Source organism: Procambarus clarkii, chromosome 49 (genome assembly GCF_040958095.1).
Source record: "Procambarus clarkii isolate CNS0578487 chromosome 49, FALCON_Pclarkii_2.0, whole genome shotgun sequence".
In the NCBI taxonomy this organism is placed as follows: Eukaryota; Metazoa; Arthropoda; class Malacostraca; order Decapoda; family Cambaridae; genus Procambarus; species Procambarus clarkii.
In genome coordinates, this window is record NC_091198.1 from 16960259 (window position 1) to 16980258 (window position 20000).

Genomic DNA, 20000 nt, shown 5'->3' on the forward strand with positions numbered 1-20000 from the left:
CCCTTCTCTTTCCCTGATCATTTTGCCAATTCCTTTCTCCCACAAACACATACTTTTATTACCTCCTTCCTCCAAATCAATTCCCATACCTCTATCTACTAACAGTTTAAACCCAAACAAACACCTCTAACCACTTCTTCCAACGAGTTCGCAACAGCAACAACCCCAGCTCTCGATAGATGCACCCCATCACGAGCATACATTTCATTTCTTCCATAGAAGTGTTCCCAGTTGTCTATGAAAGATATTGCATTTGATTTGCAATATCTTTCCAGCCGGCAATTGACACCAAGTGCCCTCGATATCCATTCATTTCCCACTCCCTTTCTTGGAAGAATGCCACATATGATCGGGATTCCTCCCTTGCTCCTAACTAATTCTATGGCTGTTTTATACCTCTGAATCAGTTCCTCACTCCTAACTCGACCAACATCATTTCCTCCCACGCTAATGCAAATAATGGGATTGTTCCCATTACCAGCCATAATATCATTCATGTTGTTTATAATATCACCAATATATTATAATATAAATTGGATAAGTTTAGATTTAGGAAAGACTTGGGTAAATACTGGTTCAGTAACAGGGTTGTTGATTTGTGGAACCAATTACCGCGTAACATGCTGGAGGTGGGGTCCCTTGATTGTTTCAAGCGCGGGTTGGACAAGTATATGAGTGGGATTGGGTGGTTATAAATAGGAGCTGCCTCGTATGGGCCAATAGGCCTTCTGCAGTTGCCTTTGTTCTTATGTTCTTATGTTCCATAGTAACCATCACAACATTCTCAAAACCCACCGTCGTTAGGCGTTCCACGGCCTTTTCTGTCTGGTTTCTAACATTCTCTGTTCCAGGGCTCAGGTCACCCAGGTCGTCTGCAGGGTTATTAAGTTTAGCCAGCCTGTGGTCTATCTTCATGCCCATGACGTTCGTAAGTTTGCTACTTTGGCTGCCGTGTTCGGCAACATATCTTGGGCTGACATTCAGGTGCAAGGGTTTTTTAGGTTGAACAGAGTCTTGGCTGCCCGTTATCTGGTCAATATTCCTGGTCCAGATCATTCGTGTGTGGCTTTGGGTTGCAGGTTGCAGCCAGTTGTCTTGACTCCGAGTTGATGAGCACATGGCAGCTGCCTCCTAGGTAAGTCCCTCTTTTACTTGTCTTTAGTTAGGTAGCTCCAGGGAGCCAAAGGGGCTCCCCACAGAAAACCAATGTTGAATGTAATGAAACACCATATTCTGGGTGAGCCCCAGAGGCTCCCTGGCACCCTCCTTCCTTCCGGTCGGCGGTTTTGTTTTGATTTTGATGATCAGCCTCCGAAATGGAGGCTGATCTCCCTCCGGGGCTCCCCTCTTGGGGAGGGGAGGGCTGCACAGACAAGTGGCGCAGTGGTGGTGTATGCCGTTTGCTGGTTTCTTTGTGTTGGGGGAGTTCTGCCTCTATGTTTGGTCTTCGGTTGCAATTTTCTTACCAAGTGGGGTCTGTTTCGTAATGCCTACGTTTCTGGGTGCCTAACCCTGGTCGATGGCAGACATGGAATGCCCCCAAGTACAAGGGGTTTCCATAGGCCATTGCTCCCTGTACCTCTTTGAGGGGGCCAGGTTCTGGCTTGTGGTCCCCGGAAGGCTGAATTCCAACTGACTGATGCCACAGACTAATATTACATATATCAGTCCTCAAACTCCTGGGAACCTCTGGGGCTCACCCAGAAAATGATGTTTCATTACATTCAACGTTGGTTTTTGATCAATATCATACTTGGCACCTTTTCAACACTATTGTTCACCATTTCAATATTAATCTCCACTATTCGTTTTACTCAACCACCATTTTACTCCTCCACTGCCACCACTATTTATTGCCTCCACAAGCCTGCTCTTAGTTCAGCAGCACCCTTTAAATATTGATTGTGTTCCAATATATGTTGACTTGGGGAGAATTAAATTTTTTCTGCTGCGCTCACCTAGTTGTGGTTCCAGGAGTTGAGCTTCAGCTTGTAGGTCCCACCTCTCAACTGTCAATCAATTGGTGTGCCTGTTTCCTGGGCCTGTTGGGCTCTATTATATCTGCATTTGGAACTGTGTATAGAGTCTGCCACGTCACTTGATATTACATTCTATTTGTTAACTATCCTGACACTGAACAAATTCTTTCTAACACCCTTCATGTAAATTAAACATCTAGGCTAGTTTACTATACTGTATTTAATTTGTTGTTTTATTCAGTTATGTCAAAGACTTTAAATTAAACTTAAAAGAGCATTTTGCATGAATTTAATAGCAGTTGTTTATTTCAGCAGGATGTCGGCTCAAAGTCCCAATCCTGGGAGTGCAGCATCCCCAATGGGTCCGCCCCAGCAGTCCCTTTCTCCTATGCCTCCACCCCAGGCTACATCTCCAGCCGTTGGGCCACCTCAGGCTCCATCTCCAATGGGTCCACCACAGGCACCATCACCCATGGGTCCTCCAGTAATGTCACCAGGTCCTGGTGTACCACCAACACAGCAGGGACCTCCAGGGGGCCCTGGCATGTCACCTCAGGGTGGACCAAGCCCTCACCACTCTTACCCTCAGGGTCCACAAGGAGGCCAGGGTTGGCCACAAACTGCTGGTTCATATCCCAACAGTTATCCTCCACAGCCTCAATCACAGCAGGGATCATCGATGGGCCCTAACAGTCACCACCCTTCCCAGGGTCCTCCCGGTGGCCCTTCAGGTGGTGGACTGCCTCCACCAAGTGGTGGTGGACCAAATGGTCCGAGTCCAAGTGGTGGTAGCTTTCAGCAGGAGAACCTTAATGCTTTGCAAAAAGCTATCAACACAATGGAGGACAAGGGTTTACAAAATGATCCACGTTATACTGATTTAGTTAACATGAGGGCTAAGTATGGTAATATGAATATGGGTCCACCACCACCAGGCAGTGGTTCTACAAGTGGTGGTAGTGTTCCACCAGGCCCTCCAAGTGGACCTGGATATGGCCCTCCTGGTGCTGGGGTCCCTGATGCACAAAGAGCAGGTTTGCTAAATCCTTCACAAATGCATCAGCTTCGGGCCCAAATAATGGCCTATCGTTGCATTGCTCGTAATCAACCAGTTCCAAGCCACGTGTCTGCTCTTGCTCAGGGTCGCCGGGCTGAACAAGACCCTACTCGGCCACCTGGACCTGGTCTTCCTGGACCACAAGGACCCCCAAGTGGACCACCAAGTGGACCACCAACTGGCCCTCCAGCAGGTCCTCCTACTGGCCCTCCAACTGGACCACCAACTGGACCTCCCACTGGACCTCCTGGTGTTCAGGGTCCACCAGGCCCACCAGGACCCCCTGGACCACCCAGTATGCAGTATCCAAGACACCCTGGTAGGTACTTATGGCCCCCAATTTGCCTAAGGAATGTATTCCCAAACTTTGTAATTATTCTTAATAATGCTTACACTAATATGCTTCAAATATTTCATAGCGCAACTTTGCAAAAATAAATAAAAATTTTCCTAGGACCAATGCCAGGGGTGCGGCCACCATACAATGGAACAGGCCCATCACAGACACCACCCCCACCATCTGGTGTCATGAGCTCCCAACCTGTACCAACTGGACCTGTACCTGGGACCACCCCAAGGCCTCAGGTAGTGTATATTCATTTTTTAATGTAATACTTTATATTATGATAAAATTATTGGAAGCCATAAGGAGGATTCGAACCCATATACAGTACCACGCCCTAGACCACTACACCACAACATGGTCAAAAGCAATGCAACCTGTTATTTACCTGAATCTTCTAGGGGTCCTGTTTTTTCATTGTCTCAAGATCATGGGGTTTAGTGTTTGTTAACATGTTGTGATCTTGTTCTTGGTTCTACTACCCGAATGCTGGTTTGGAATGGCACTCTTGTTCCTGTGCTTCAGGGAGGGTGTTTGTCACATTTAAAATTTCTGTTGGTTGGGTTGCAGTGGCTTCCCTCACCCAGGTCAGAACCTGCCTTAGCTGCTTGCAGCTTCCTGAGTGTTTAACTGTGTTTCTGGGTTGGCTTTCCACAGTTGCTTCCCCGTCCTTAGTGCTCTGGCACCTTGCAAACCATCTCTAAATGTCAGGCTCTTGAAGCTTTCTTAGTCTGCTAGTAGCACGTGCCTATATCTTGTCACCTCACAAGGGACAGATTGAATGTTGGGTTATAGATCAACCAATTACTAAGATGAGCTGCTCAGGGAGCCATAAAGCATCACTAAACAAGCCACATCTAAAAAAAAAAGAGGGAAAATTCATCCAATCCAACCAACAGTTGGAATAGGTGAACTACACCATTCCCAACTTATGTATGAAAAAGCAAATGCTGAGGGTAGTAAGGCTGCTCTAAGGAGAAGGTAAATGATTTCCATATGAAAATGAACATTATTGAGCAGCGCTTGTATAGGATTTGGTGGTTAAAATGTTTTAAGATTGTCTGACTATTTAGTGCACAGTTTCAGGGTGTTGTGGAGGAGAGAGAGAGTGAGAGAGAGACTGCTGATGTAGCATCCCTGCCTAACTCGGCTGTTGAAGCCTCAAATTCATTAAAGTTGATCACAACAAATTAAACCCACTATAACACATGTAAAGCAATTAAATGACATTATATTATGGAACCTGACATCTTGGTGAATATCCAAATTTAGTTTTCATTGTATACAGTACTGTATTTTCCTTTTTCTGCTGTACTGTACAGCAGAAAATGTTATGTTAATGTAGGGCAAAAGAGGTGACTTCTTACCCAAAGATTATGGTCATGTGGGATTGTCTTGCTTTGGAAGTTGATGACTGGAAAGAAAAGAAGTCTAAAGAGATTGGAAGGTAAAAGATAGATAAAAAGAAAGAAAATCTAACAAAACTGTGTTTATTAAAAGGTGAGTGTGAAGGTGGAGAATATGCAGGAGTGTGTGAATGAATATTAAGTATACCATCATGGGACACTGCAATACACATATTAAAGATAAAGAAGCATCAATGGGGTAAGGTTGCCCTCTTTTACTTAGTCACGAGTGTTTCCATGTGTAACCGGGGCTAGCCAGACTTATACTGATTATGATTTATAAAGTAAGAGGTCATGTTATAAAGAGATAGTCAAATAGTTTTAAAATGCTTGCTAAATATGTTAATTGAAACCCACCAGGTGCCTCCAGCAGCTGTTGGGACAACCCCTGTGCCTACTGCTGGTGGCAAAACGAGCCGTGTTACTCCTATTACTAAGCCCTCTGGGGTGGATCCCTTGATACTTCTACAGGAGAGAGAAAACAGGTAATTTTTTAGTTTACATTTGTCAGCCAATTTCCTGTGAGGGACTGAGACTTTTTAGGTAAAACCCAAAAGCAAGACTAAATGTGGCTAGAGTGCCTTGTTTCTGTCTGGTTCCTTAAGCAGTTATTCCTACCTTGTTTCTAGACACTCTTATTTACTTGGATGTTGTGCTCAGAAGTCTGCAGTGTGTGTGTACATGTGTGCATACTTAAAAATATTTAAAATGGTTCCTTCCTCAATATGAAAGTGTGAATTAGCTAGTGATTTGGCAGTTTTCTTTAAAAATCACATTATATTTATTTCTAGATTAGCTGCACGTATTGCTCATCGAATTGAAGAATTGAGTGGCCTTCCAGCGACAATGGCGGAAGATTTAAAAACAAAAGCTCAGATTGAGCTTCGAGCATTACGCTTACTCAATTTCCAACGCCAATTAAGGGCCGAGGTCAGTAGAAATAGCAAAATTATGTTGTACTGTACTATACATTGTATTATAAATTGACTCTAATTTCCTGCTTTTCAAGGAATGAGGTAAATTATTTTGTTTTCATGTTGATGTTTATTTTTCTCTTTGAGTAAAATGCTTGATTATGATTTATATATAGTACTGCACTATACTGTAATGAGGGTCAAATGTTTATTTCATGTAGTGCCTAACAATTTAGACAAAGATTTTATAAAAGGCCTGCAAATGTAATAGTGCAACTAGCAATACCAGAATGTATTAGATGCATAGAAATGATGCATTTGTTGACACAGAAATGATGCATTTGTTGACACAGAAATGATGCATTTGTTGACACAGAAATGAGATGCTGAAGTCATCAACCAGCATCAGACAGCTTCAGGAAAACTCATGCTCTTCTATTTTTCAGGTTGTAAGCTGCAATCGAAAAGATACAACTTTAGAAACCGCTATTAATATAAAGGCATACAAGAGAACCAAACGGCAAGGTCTGAGAGAAGCTCGTATTACTGAAAAACTAGAAAAGCAACAGAAATTAGAGGCCGAGCGAAAGAAGCGGCAAAAGCACCAAGAATACCTTAATGCAGTGCTACAGCATGGTAGAGAACTGAAGTATGAATGCCCATTTTTTTATTTAATTTTTTTAGATTTTAGTTGATATACAACTGAGAATTTTCTTACATCCCAAGTACTGTCTGTCTGTTTTGTAGAATAAATACTAAATATTTAATTTTTTATTCCAGGGAGTTCCATCGCCAAAATAATCAGAAGATTAGTAAATTAAATAAGTCTCTCATACTGCACCATATGAATGCTGAGAGAGAGAAGCAAAAGGAACAGGAGCGCATAGAGAAGGAACGGTTGAGGCGCCTCATGCTGGAGGATGAGGAAGGCTATCGTAAATTGATTGATGAAAAGAAAGATAAACGTTTAGCGTACCTTCTCACTCAGACTGACGAGTTTATTGCCAACCTGACAGAGATGGTCAAAGCTCATAAAGAGGATCAGCGACTGAAACATCGAGAAGAGAGGAAGAAAGCTGTGAGTTTTTTTTCAACTTCTTGTATGCAAAAAACAAACAAATGAGGTACAACCTTTAAAAATTAATATAGTATTGTATATCCTGTAATTAGGTATCTTGTAGGGACAGCATAAGGTTTTGTAAAAATAATTTTAAGTTTGTCTTGTTTTAAAATTGGCATTGTGCAAGTTTATGATCTTATTGTTAATTGTTTTTTATATTTTATTTGATATACAACTGAGAGTTTTCTCATTTCCCAAGTACTAAGTCTTTATATTTTGTAGAATAATTACAAAATCTGGCGGCAGACTTTAGAATACTGCAACAAATTATTTGGGAAGGCGAGACCTTAAATATCTCAAAAATGAATAAGTGAGGTTGCACCAAAACATTCTTCATGCATACCCTGATTCCCTGACTTTTTGACTGTAATTTGAGTTTCCTACAGTTCACTTTAGCTGGATGATTTCATCTTGTGCTGCCCTAGTAGCACCGTGACCTGTGGAGGGGCTTGAAAACTTTCTTGTAGCTCTAGTATGTTTACTATCAACCTGCCTGACAACATGAATCGCTTCCATTTAGAGAGCCGGTCGGCCGAGCGGACAGCACGCTGGACTTGTGATCCTGTGGTCCTGGTTCGATCCCAGGCGCCGGCGAGAAACAATTGGCAGAGTTTCTTTCACCCTATGCCCCTGTTACCTAGCAGTAAAATAGGTACCTGGGTGTTAGTCAGCTGTCACGGGCTGCTTCCTGGGGGTGGAGGCCTGGTCGAGGACCGGGCCGCGGGGACACTAAAAAAGCCCCGAAATCATCTCAAGATAACCTCTCAAGATGATAGAGTGGAATTTTATCATGTGGGCAACCTAGGACATTAGCTTGGTAAAATGGCATGTATATGATTCCTTGAAATACATCTATACATCCTGTCATTGAGAATGTGTTTTATAATATTGAATGAGTAGCTTAGACTGACAATTTTTAAAAAGTTAAAATAAAAAAGAACTTGAGTTTTAATAAAGATTTGCTATCAACTCGACTGCTATAACAGTTTGGCAAATCAAGTCATCACAGAAATATGGTATGAAACTGATCAGTTGGGTCAGGAAGAAACTCCAAAACTCAATAAAATTATACCAGTGGTTAGGCCATTTTAATCATAACTAGCAATGCCTTTTATTCTAAGCACATTGTCAACTTGTGTATTTACCATTTTTTTTTATATATTAGCTTATTATGGAGCTAATTGTACATAATTTCCCCAATACTATACTGTACTACTGTGTAATTTTACTCCGTACAGCGTGAGGAACGTCGTCGTGCCCGGGAGGCCATTGCTGATAATGGTGAAGAGGGCGACAATCAGAAGCGGCATATTCCTGTTATGGAATCGGCGACCGGAGCCATTGTTTGTGGCTTACAGGCTCCTCTGGAGGAAAATCTTGAAGCATTTTTGACTGCCAATCCTGGCTGGGAAATTCTACCCGAGGAAGATACAGAGTCGTCTGATGAAGATGAATCAAAAGTAGAAAAGGAAAAAGTGAAAGAGCCTGAGTGTAAATATTATTTTATTTTGTTTATTAAGGGCCATATAAGGGGATACAGGTGACCCTTGACTTACATGAAGGTTATGTTCCTGCAACAGCCATGCACATTAACATAATTGTGTAGTAGATGGGAAAATTTTAGTGATAAGTTTCAGAGACCTCCAAAGTTAATTTTTTTTTTCAAAATGCCTATTTTGCTGCCCACAAAATGTGTGCAACTACAATTTTTTGTTTATGGCAAAATGTCTACACTTTCCAGCACAAATTCAATATATTTTGTATTGAAATTTAGAATGCTTGGAATGGGCATTGATGCATACCGTACATATATACAACCATAATTTAGTAAAACTTAAGAATGTAGCATCGTTTGGAGCCCAACTTACTGCTGAGAATGTAGTAGACTCTAGGATTAGTGTGGCTTGTTTGTGCTAATATCATCTAGGCTATTTTCATCCCATGTAACTCTGAAACTCTCAAATACATTTTGAAATGTAGTTAGCTGTGAATTGTGAGGTGTGTGGTGTTAAAACTGAGGAGATACAGCAGATGAGTGTTTAAAATTTGTAACATTTCTCTGTAGCAACAAGTGAAGAAAAAGTAGAACCGGTCCCTAGATGAAGATGGCAATCCCAGGGAGGTGGTGTTCAAGAAGGCCAAGGTGGAGGATGATGAGTACAAAGATGCATCGGGAGAGAAGAACTATTACTCCATAGCTCACACCATTAAGGAAACTGTAACAGAGCAAGCCAAAATGATGGTCAATGGACTTCTCAAAGAATATCAAGTGAAGGTTAGTATAATACTTTAAAAACTGAAACAGAATATAGTACATGTATAATGAACTCATATTCATTAGTTTGATAATATTACCTAGCTCATATTTCAGGCTTTATGACAAATATTTCTCGGTTTCATTTTCTTTTAACATCATCTGAAGTTAGTCGCCTTCAATTTACGTATCTGTATCTTTGATGCTCTGTCTTCTACGGCAACTTTCCTTCTTTGGCAAGGGTCCCTTGGCGACTCCCGTATTCCTTGGCACTGGGAATCCCCTTATGACCCAGACACTTGACAGTCTGCTATATTCTGCACCCTGGATAATATACCTCAGTCCACCACAAGTGAGGCATTGACTGGAACGAAATAAACTATGAATTATCAAGCATTCCTGTGAAACAACACTGTTCTCTCATATTTTAATACAGTGTACAAGCAATCAGTATAGAAGAATATATAATATGAGCTAAATATGTCCCAAGCAGGGAAAGGTCCAACTTAGAAAGAGAACATTGATGACTTTACAGAATGAGGAGGAAGATTTCAGAAACAGTCAGTAGACTACAATTATTCCTACAGAGTGAAGCACACCTTCCCAAAGATAGGTTAAAAAATGTAAACCCTTATACCAAAATGAAGAAATTAAATAATAACAGAAACCCATTCAAGAAATAGAAAACTGAAACTACTACTTTACGTATGCAAAGAACACATAATAAACTTCTTGGAAGTCTACTCCCCTTCCTTACAAGAAGAGATACATACACTGAAGGAGATAAAGAAATAGGCAAAATCCTGAAAGAACAATATGAAAATTTGTATCAGTACAATGGACAGACTAATAACGTCATCATCCTGACCCTCATGGAAAAGTAGATATCAGATATTGCAATAAAATCCCACAGCCTTCATAAAAGATACAGACAATATGCCCAAGCATTTAGTTCCAGGGCCACATTCCTAGCATTCATTGTTTATAAAGTTCAAAATACCATTAAAACGAGCACTGTTTATAATATGGAAGGAAAGCTTCCATATTATACAAGTAACATCCCAAGGATTCGGAAAGTGCAGATATCACACTATCTCACGAGGGAGATAGTAACACTGGAAAAACTACAGATGGTTGCACTGACATTACATATCCTAAACTTTTTGAGTGGGTGCTAAGAAGCCAACCAGACCAACCGGGCTGTGTGGGTATGTGGGCCTGCGGGCTGCTCCAAGCAACAGCCTGGTGGACCAAACTCTCACAAGTCAAGCCTGGCCTCGGGCCGGGCTTGGAGAGTAGAAGAACTCCCAGAACCCCATCAACCAGGTATATGTGGGCCTGCGGGCTGCTCCAAGCAACAGCCTGGTGGACCAAACTCTCACAAGTCAAGCCTGGCCTCGGGCCGGGCTTGGAGAGTAGAAGAACTCCAAGAACCCCATCAACCAGGTATCAAGTCAACTTGCCAGTTATGTGAAAGAGTGAATTATACAATCCAGGTCAACACAGTTTCAAAGCAGTAAAATCTTGGCTTTTCCAACTACACTACTTGATCACTAGGAAAAATTACAGAGGCATTAAAAGCAAACCAAAATACAGCTGTTGTATATACTGATTATCCAAAAGTGTTTGATACATGTGGCCACGGAGGGAAGGGAACTATCGGGAGAAAGTGCCAAGCCATTATTCCATCACCTTGTACTAATAACCTTTAAAATTAAAGCCAAAGGAATAATAGGTAAAGTAGGGAGGTGGATTTCTATAATTGTCTGATGATTGCAAGGAGTGGTAACAAATTAAGCAAAATCTAGCCTGAGTGTGGAGTAAGGCTTGGTTGCACAAGGTAGGTTGTCACCCTGTGACTCTTGCTCATCCTCATAGCAGACATGGACAGGAATATGTGCCAGTTTTGTGTCGTTCTTTGGTGACAACACCAAAATAAATATGAAAATAGCCTCGGGGAAAGATGTTGATATTTCAAAATATTAAGTCTTCAATGGGTCATGGAAAATGACATTATGTTTAACAGGAAGATCCTGTGTAATGAATCTACTTAATTTTTATGATAGAGCCACGGAGATTTTACAGGAAAGAATATTTATATGGTTGTCATTCTACACTAGAGACCTCTGGCAGTCGTTTGCCATGTAAGGAAAAAATCCTGAATGTCTTAGTTACTTTCCTGTTAATTAAAAAAATATAAACCATTTTGGGGGCATCACCTTCCAGTTAGCCTATGCTCGGAAACATTGATGCTATGCAAATTTTTGATGACTTATTTTGGTCTGCATACAGAACTAATATGTATAAACAGAGCTCATTTAAATTACTTTTCATTGCAGATAATAAGTCATAGTAATGTGGCTGAAAATTGTACACCTTACCTACAAATCTGAAAACCAAGGAATTGACAACATTTTGGTTCTTTATTTTCAATTTGTGGTTTGCGTAGACTACTTTTCTTTTTCCACGTGAATTTCACTTATTCTGAAATATTTAATTAATGGGTAATGACAAGTAACAAAGGAAACCCAATAAATTAAGCTTTTAACTCTCAAATTGTATACTGCCCCTTTCTAAGTGTACATACAAAAACTATAGAATTCTTTCTCATTCTTATATTGTAAAACTTTAGTTGCTGATGTTGGGAAAAAATACAAAAAATTTAAATATTTTAGTTTGTCCATATAAAAATTCTTTCTCATTTTTATATTGCAAAACTTTTGTTGCTGATGTTAGGAAAAATATAGAATTTATAATTATTTTAGTTTGTCCAAAGTGAGATGAAGAAATATTGATATCACTATCCGAAAAAAAATTTAAAGTGAATTATTTGTAATAGATTTCTGCTTCTCACAAATGTCTTTCTGGTCTAGAACTACAAAATGAATTTAAATTGTGTTTTCTTAAGTGCCAATGATCTTGTTACTTAAGATGATTCATATATCAATCTCTTTATATGTGGGTTTACTTATGCCAATAACTCCTTACCTTGTGATTCAATTTGTATGTTTAATAATGTATGTGCAAGTATTATTGGGTTTGTTTATCTATCCTTCAGGGTCTTGAGTGGCTTGTGTCCTTGTATAACAATAATCTTAATGGTATCCTGGCTGATGAGATGGGCCTGGGAAAAACTATCCAGACTATTGCACTTCTCACATACTTAATTGAGACCAAGAAGAATAATGGACCATATCTCATCATTGTACCCCTCTCCACCATATCTAATTGGGCTCTTGAGTTTGAAAAATGGGCTCCAACTGTTCAGGTGAGATGGAAGGTGTCTTAATTGACTTACACAATTTATTGTTGGTGTGTATAAACAAATTGATTGTGATGGGTTGAGCTGTAAAAATATAGATCTTTTGCCATTATGTTTTTTTAATACAAATTTGTTTAAACTGGGATCTCAGTTTTGACAAATAGTTTGTTTATAGTCATTATTCCATAATTTATCATCTCTAGTAAAGTATCCTTGTTAGGGGACACCTTTTGGTTCTCTTGTTTTCTGAGCTGACTTACCTTGGTAGTTTTCCAAACTTAAAGAAGTCACCATAATCGACTGTAGCAGAAATGCCTGACTTCTGGGTTACCTTTCTGCCCTCTGGAACAAGTATCCTTCATATTTATCTTGTTCCCTTGAAAATAGGCCGGGTGCTTGGGGGTTATTAAAATTAATCCACTACAGGAGAGAACTGCTTCTCCGGAAATACTCATCCTCAAGGTGTATCCAGGGGACTGATTGAGAAATGTTTCATTATATGCATTATTTCTTAAATGATGTATCATTATTTATTTGTCTCATTATTATTTATTTATTATTATTTCCCTTAGTCTGTCTCCCTACCCCATGAAAGTGGGAAATAGGATAATGTGATGATGCTTATTATTATAATTAAATATTATTTCAACTCTTAATTAAATGTATATTTTTTCAGGTTGTGACTTACAAAGGGTCACCTCAGGTTCGGCGGATTGTTCAAAGTCAGATGAGAGCCACGAAGCTCAATGTTTTGCTCACCACATATGAATATATTATAAAGGATAAGCAGTGTTATCCAAGTTGCGATGGAAATACATGATAATCGACGAGGGTCACCGCATGAAGAACCACCATTGCAAACTTACACAGGTACTGTATCTTATTATGCTCAATTATGTACTACACTTGAGAAAGTTCTTCGGTCTTTGCAGATACAAATCCCATAATATTTTAGTCATTATATTTTGGATGTTTATGTATTATTTGCATAATTTTTCCACTAAATGTTCCTGGTGTTCATTGATCACAAGGTGGGCCTTAATTTCCCATTGAAAGTCTAATGGAGGGAAGGTACATTGGGTAATCCTTTCCATATTGATTGTTGTGCCTACTTTCACTGTTATCTTTCTTTGTGCTTTTTTCTCATCTGGAGAAAAGATGAATAGATGTATTCCTGAAATGTAATATAATCCCTGTTGGTAAGACCTGGGCTTGTGCAAGTTCAATTTCTACTTTTCTGCTCCCGTCTCCTTCCACTCATCCCCCATTTACCCTCCCCCCCCCACTTTCACCATCACACACACACACACATCTTCAAACCACCCAATCTACTCCCACCAACCATATGTCCACTCTACTCTCACCAACCATATGTCCACTCTACTCTCACCACCACCCACCACAAAGGGTTGTGGCAACTCAAGAGAGTTGCCACAATGGACAGAAAGTGGTGTACTAAAATGCTTCAACCTAACTTCACCTAACCTATTGACCACACACAGAAAGTGTGAAGGTTTGTGAATCATTATGATTTATAGTATTCTTTTATTTAGCCATTAGAGATTTTGACATCAAAATTGAGTATATTATATGATAGGATGGTTTGTACCACCAACTATATCCACCTACTATGTACCCACACAGACCCCACCTGCTGTATGGCTGTGGCCACACAACTACAATCCTTAACCCACTGTGATAAAAAAAAGTTTGACCCTAACTACCTTAACTTGCGATGATTTTGGGGCTTATCATCCCCGCGGCCCGGTCCTTGACCAGGCCTCCTTGTCGAGCTGGTCAATGATGGTATCCCCCAGCTCCTGTGTCATTCTGGATGCATCTGGATCCTCAGACGCATCCTGTAATGTGTAGTATGGTATGGTCTTTGGGTAGTGTGGGTGGTGTAGCCATAGGTGTTGGGGGAGTGTATGGCTACACCACCCACACTGCCTTATGGCCACACCATATTTTGCATTATGAGATGTGCCTGACATGGGAGCTGGGGATACCATCCTTGACTAGTTATGATCAATATTTTTTAATCTGTTTGCTATAACATGTTTGTTTCACAGTACTGGCATTGTCACAGAACTGTAAACTTAATGATTCTTCTTATGTTTACAGACACTGAACACGTTCTACAATGCACCACATCGCTTATTGCTGACGGGAACACCACTTCAGAACAAGCTGCCGGAGCTATGGGCTCTTCTTAACTTCCTTCTTCCATCCATCTTTAAATCTTGCTCTACATTTGAGCAGTGGTTCAATGCTCCCTTTGCAACTACTGGTGAAAAGGTAAAAATGGTTGTTATTAGTCTAAATAAAATAATTTCAGAATTTAGACTGCAGTATGGACAGGTAAGATATGAACAAGGTTAAAAACTGTCAGACCAGGTCAGAACCTATAACAAATGGTTATAAGCTTTAAAAATAAAACAAGAATATGGAAAAGTAATAGTTTGATACTGGTTACGAGGGGAATAGATTGCCAGTCACCATATTATGTATCTCTCACTGGGAGAGATACATAATAATTTACACATGGAAAATTGTAGAGGGGCTGGTCCCAAACCTGCACACAGAAATAACAGCACATGAGACCAGAAGGCATGGCAGGATGTGCAAGATACCCCCGTTGAAGAGCAAAGGTGCAACAGGTACTCTGAGAGAGAACTCTATCAACATCAGAGGCTCGAGACTGTTCAACACACTTCCGCTACACATAAGGGGCATAACTGGCCGACTCCTCACAGTGTTCAAGAGAGAACTTGACAAAAATCTCCATAGGATACCTGATGAACCAGGTTGTGACTCATACATCAGGCTGCGAGCAGCCACATCCAACAGCCTGGTTGACCAGTCCAGCAACGAGGAGGCCTAGTCGACGACCGGGTCGCGGGGTCGCTGAGCCCCGGAATCACCTCAAGGTAACCTCAAGGTAAGGTAACCATCATAGAGGCAAATGGTACTGTATAGTTAGTATTAAAAATTGGCTTGAGAGATATAAGAGGGAAAAGGGGTTGTAACTAGATATACAACCCCAGAATGAGCCAACAGTCCTGCTGTGGTGACTTCAACATCTGTTTGTATATGTTAATGAAAAGTTTGTTTTGAAAGTAACCCCTCTTTGTATGTGCTAGGTTTACTTGGCCTTCTTTCCCTCACCATCAATGTCCAATGCTGGCATTGCACTGGTACCAGAATGCTCATATTTCCTGTTGTTCTTCCTCAGTCTCTTTCTGAAGCCCCATACCATGGTGTCTTGCACATATTCTAGGCTATTTTCAATTTATTATGAAGAATAATCAGTTGTCAATTGCAGGATTCTCTGCATGCTCATGAACTGCAGAAGTTTGCAATGCTGAAGGCATTATTCTTTGCTGTGCCTTGTTCTAAAATCAGGGCTTCATGGTTTTGAAGATCAAAAAGTACATTTTTGTCCCAGCAACTCCCTAAGATTTTTGGCTTTCACTGTAAGTTTGTTGTCCAGAAATTACTTTCTTCCTGGTGACCATGTCTTTGGGCAAGGTCTGTGTCCCTAGATATATTTGATCTGAGATGTGGATTATCTCTAGCTAAATCTGAAACCATTATTCTGCACAGGTAAGTTGAATCTACTGTATATGTTTTCACTTTACTATTTCTATCCTTTCAGGGTACTCAAGTACTCAAAGGTAGCAACCACTTGGTCATGCTCAGAAATACTGCTCTGAGTGTAGGTGACATTGTTCTTCCTGAGTTTTGCACTCTGTTGAATCCTTTCTTTCCCTTTCTGTCCTAATTATTTCTGTGTTCTACAGGGGTTTAGTCGAGGAAAATGTAACGTGAGTATTTAGTGATGGTTTGGATTAGTGGCTGAGCAGGTCAACTAGCAACTTGTACAAAGCTCTTTGGGTGTTTCTGATGTTGAATAGCATTTTGAAATTATTTGAGCATAGTTAATGTATATTCTTGAGATCATTCTACACCCAAAGCCTTATTTTTTAGAATCCTTAATCTTTCATATACAGTATTGACATATTTCTTCTAGCCTGATGCCACCTCTCCCCACGAAGTAATGAAACAGGGCCATGATGATGAGACTTTCTTTTACTGATTATTTCTGACACTAGAACATTGCGGCCCTTATTCATGTATGTTAAGAGGTTATGATGGTTCAGTATTGCACTGTAGTACAGTACTGTACTTTAAAATTACATGCCCATGAAGTTATGCATGTACTCACAAAACTTTTATATTTATAGGTTGAATTAAATGAAGAAGAAACTATCTTGATCATTCGGCGTCTGCATAAAGTTCTTAGGCCATTTTTACTACGTCGACTCAAGAGAGAAGTTGAGGCCCAATTACCAGACAAGGTAAGAGTATTGTGTTAGTTTCCTGTTATGGTTTAAATCTTTGCTTCCTTATCAGTTGCTCTGTGATTTTGAAGTTTGAATATATTTAGTGAATGTAGTAACTTCTTAGTTGAGAAATTTAAGATGCAATGATCATTTTAGAATTTTTTTAAATCGTTTTCAGGCTTTAGCCATTTATGTTCGCATATCATGCACGTGTAGGCTTAGCTCCTTTTTTTAAACTAACAAAGTAAAGTAAAGCAAATATTCACACTCCTGCTTTATCACTCCAGTGTCATTATTTTCTGGATGTGTTAACACTATTGGTAGCCCGGTTGGCAACCCGCCGCACACCTCAAGGTAGGCCGAGCGTTGCCCGTGAGCTCACCAATTATAAGGTTTTAATCATTTTTATAACCAGCAGTGGTCTGTTTTGTTTCACTGACCTTGTTAGTGCTTCCCCGGAGGTGGCAGACATGATTAAAATCCACTGATAATTTTATCATAATACTCTCTCTAATGAGGCTCTCTATGCTTTATTAAAGGGGCCAAATTTGACTCGTAGTCCCCTGCAGGCCTGAAAGAATTTGACGACTGTTGGCACCTAGTAGTTAGGCACTGTATTGTGGCATCAGGGAGCCACAAAGAGCATTCCCCAGTGTTTCATTACAGTCAATACTGTTTTTTCTTATGTTCTCCTTAACATTATTATGTACATGTTATTTCATAACCAACTGTTTCCTGCTTTTAAACCAAATGTTTTATGTTAATACTGTACAGTGTTTCTATTCATAACAGTAATTTGCATGTATTGTGTGAGGAAGAATTTACCTATTAAATGTTTTATTTAATTTTTTTCAGGTGGAATACATCATCAAGTGTGAAATGTCGGGTCTACAACATGTTTTATACCGCTCCATGCAGACAAGGGGAGTCATGTTGTGTGCTGAAGATAAGAAAGGTCAGAAGAGTAATACCAAGGCTCTCATGAACACCATTATGCAGCTTCGTAAACTTTGTAACCATCCCTTCATGTTCCAACACATTGAGGAAGCCTATTGCAATCATACTGGATTTGCAGGTGGCATTGTTCAGGGGTAAGTTGCACTAGTTATTTTTTGAAGTAAATTAGTAATAATTTGCAAAATGTGTTGCCAGTTACTAACCGCAGTATATTATAATTTCAACAATTAACACAGTCACCATATATAATAAATGAAGTTAAAATTTATCTTAATATTTATCATTCTTCATTACAGTACTAAAATTATATAACCTATGGCAACTGTATTCGTAAAATTTTTAACATTTAAGGTTGTTGAACTAGCTTGAGAGCCATTTTCTTGAGTCAAATATCTTATACAGATGGTTATTCTTGCAATGTCAATTGCATTAATTCCTTCTATATTTATTCATTCCTGTCACACTGTGGTGTAGATGTTTTGCTGAAGGAACATTTATTCTGCCTTGTAAGTGCTACATGGCCTTCCCGGCTTGGTGCTTTTTTTTGATAATTACTTACTCTGCCTTGTATTGGTTCTGGAAATAACATCCCCCCAATGGCCCAGTTTTGAAGCAGGCCTTCTTGTCTATGACCTTACCATTGAGGCTGCTGCTTCTTGTAGCTTGCAGTCTGATGTATCTTGAGGTTATCTTGAGATGATTTCGGGGCTTTTTTTTTTTAGTGTCCCCGCGGCCCGGTCCTCAACCAGGCCTCCACCCCCAGGAAGCAGCCCGTGACAGCTGACTAACACCCAGGTACCTATTTACTGCTAGGTAACAGGGGCATAGGGTGAAAGAAACTCTACCCATTGTTTCTCGCCGGCGCCTAGGATCGAACCCAGGACCACAGGATCACAAGTCCAGCGTGCTGTCCGCTCGGCCGACCGGCTCCCTATAGGCATCAAGCAGGCAGATGTAGGCATCAAGCCCAGATCCTTGGGATGGCCTCTAGCAATTTATTCACCTAGATTGGATCTTGATCTAGTCCAAAGACCATCTACAATGTACAGCTGTTCATTCGTCTGTGGTTGGCATAGTTACTGATGCTGCATACTTTGTGGCTCCCTTATGGTGGCATTGACGGTCACTTACCCCTATGTCTAGTCTCTGACCACATCTTGTGGTTCTTAACCTGATTAACAAACCACAACAAGAAAGGGAAGGGACAGGGAGCCAGTCGGCCGAGCCGACAGCACGCTGGACTTGTGATCCTGTGGTCCTGGGTTCGATCCCGGTCGCCGGCGAGAAACATTGGGCAGAGTTTCTTTCACCCTATGCCCCTGTTACCTAGCAGTAAAATAGGTACCTGGGTGTTAGTCAGCTGTCACGGGCTGCTTCCTGGGGGTGGAGGCCTGGTCGAGGACCTGGCCGCGGGGACACTAAAAAGCCCCAAAATCATCTCAAGATAACCTCAAGATGACAACGTTTCGGTCTGTCCTGGACCATTCTCAAGTTGATCACAATCGACTTGAGATGTCAACATACATGAGAACGTACCATATGTTCAGGTCAATTACTGCGGTGCCACTCAAAAATGGAAGTTAATGACACTACTGTATATTCTTTTGTACACATTCTAATTAATATTGCTTTTCATTCCTGGTAGTGTATTGTGTTTATCAAGAATAAAGTCCAGAGTGGAACAAATTACAAATTTTTAAATTTTGTAATTATTTAATTTGTGGAAAATTTTGCAACAATAGAGGGAGACTAAAAGTGTTAGTAAGAAATACAAAGATGTAAAGGATTAAGATATTGGGTGAGAAAGGAGATACTCTTTAATTTATCCATGGTTTGGACATGTGAGCATGATAAATGGTGGGCTTGTAAGGTGAAATTACATCAATGTATCTTAGGGTTCGAACTTAATTGAAACGTTTTACTGTTGCATTGTAGCCCCAGAAGATAATAGTGACTTTTATAAAAATAGATACTCAAAGGTATTTAGTTTTTTAATGTACTGCAGTTACAAATATCTACCCAAGTATATTCTCGCAAAATATGTTACACTTTATTGAGCTTTTGTTACGGTATATTTTTCATTTTTAAGTTGGCATTATCATTTTAAATAAACTCTCACATAAACTTAATATCTAATTTGTGTATATAATTTCTTCTCAGACCAGATCTATACCGTGCATCTGGCAAATTTGAGCTTCTAGACCGGATCTTGCCTAAACTGAAGACCAGTGATCACCGAGTGCTGCTCTTCTGCCAGATGACACAGCTTATGACTATTATGGAGGATTACCTCATGTATAAAGGCTTCAAATACTTGAGACTTGATGGTTTGTTGCATTTAATATAATGTTGCAGTTAATAT

The 20000-nt window shown here is 40.1% G+C and overlaps 1 protein-coding gene across 1 annotated transcript in view; it reads left to right on the top strand.

Moving 5' to 3' along the window:
* Positions 1-2274: 2274 nt before the first annotated feature.
* Positions 2275-20000, top strand: part of LOC123763217 (ATP-dependent helicase brm) — a 31426-nt gene continuing 13700 nt past the window's right edge. The window contains 15 exon segments of the mRNA XM_069303035.1: positions 2275-3355; positions 3491-3621; positions 5146-5270; positions 5577-5715; positions 6146-6348; positions 6480-6777; positions 8058-8310; positions 8919-9094; positions 12132-12341; positions 13012-13120; positions 13123-13205; positions 14460-14633; positions 16583-16696; positions 17537-17772; positions 19799-19965. Coding sequence (XP_069159136.1) covers positions 2296-3355; positions 3491-3621; positions 5146-5270; positions 5577-5715; positions 6146-6348; positions 6480-6777; positions 8058-8310; positions 8919-9094; positions 12132-12341; positions 13012-13120; positions 13123-13205; positions 14460-14633; positions 16583-16696; positions 17537-17772; positions 19799-19965 — 3478 coding nt within the window. The 5' untranslated portion in view covers positions 2275-2295.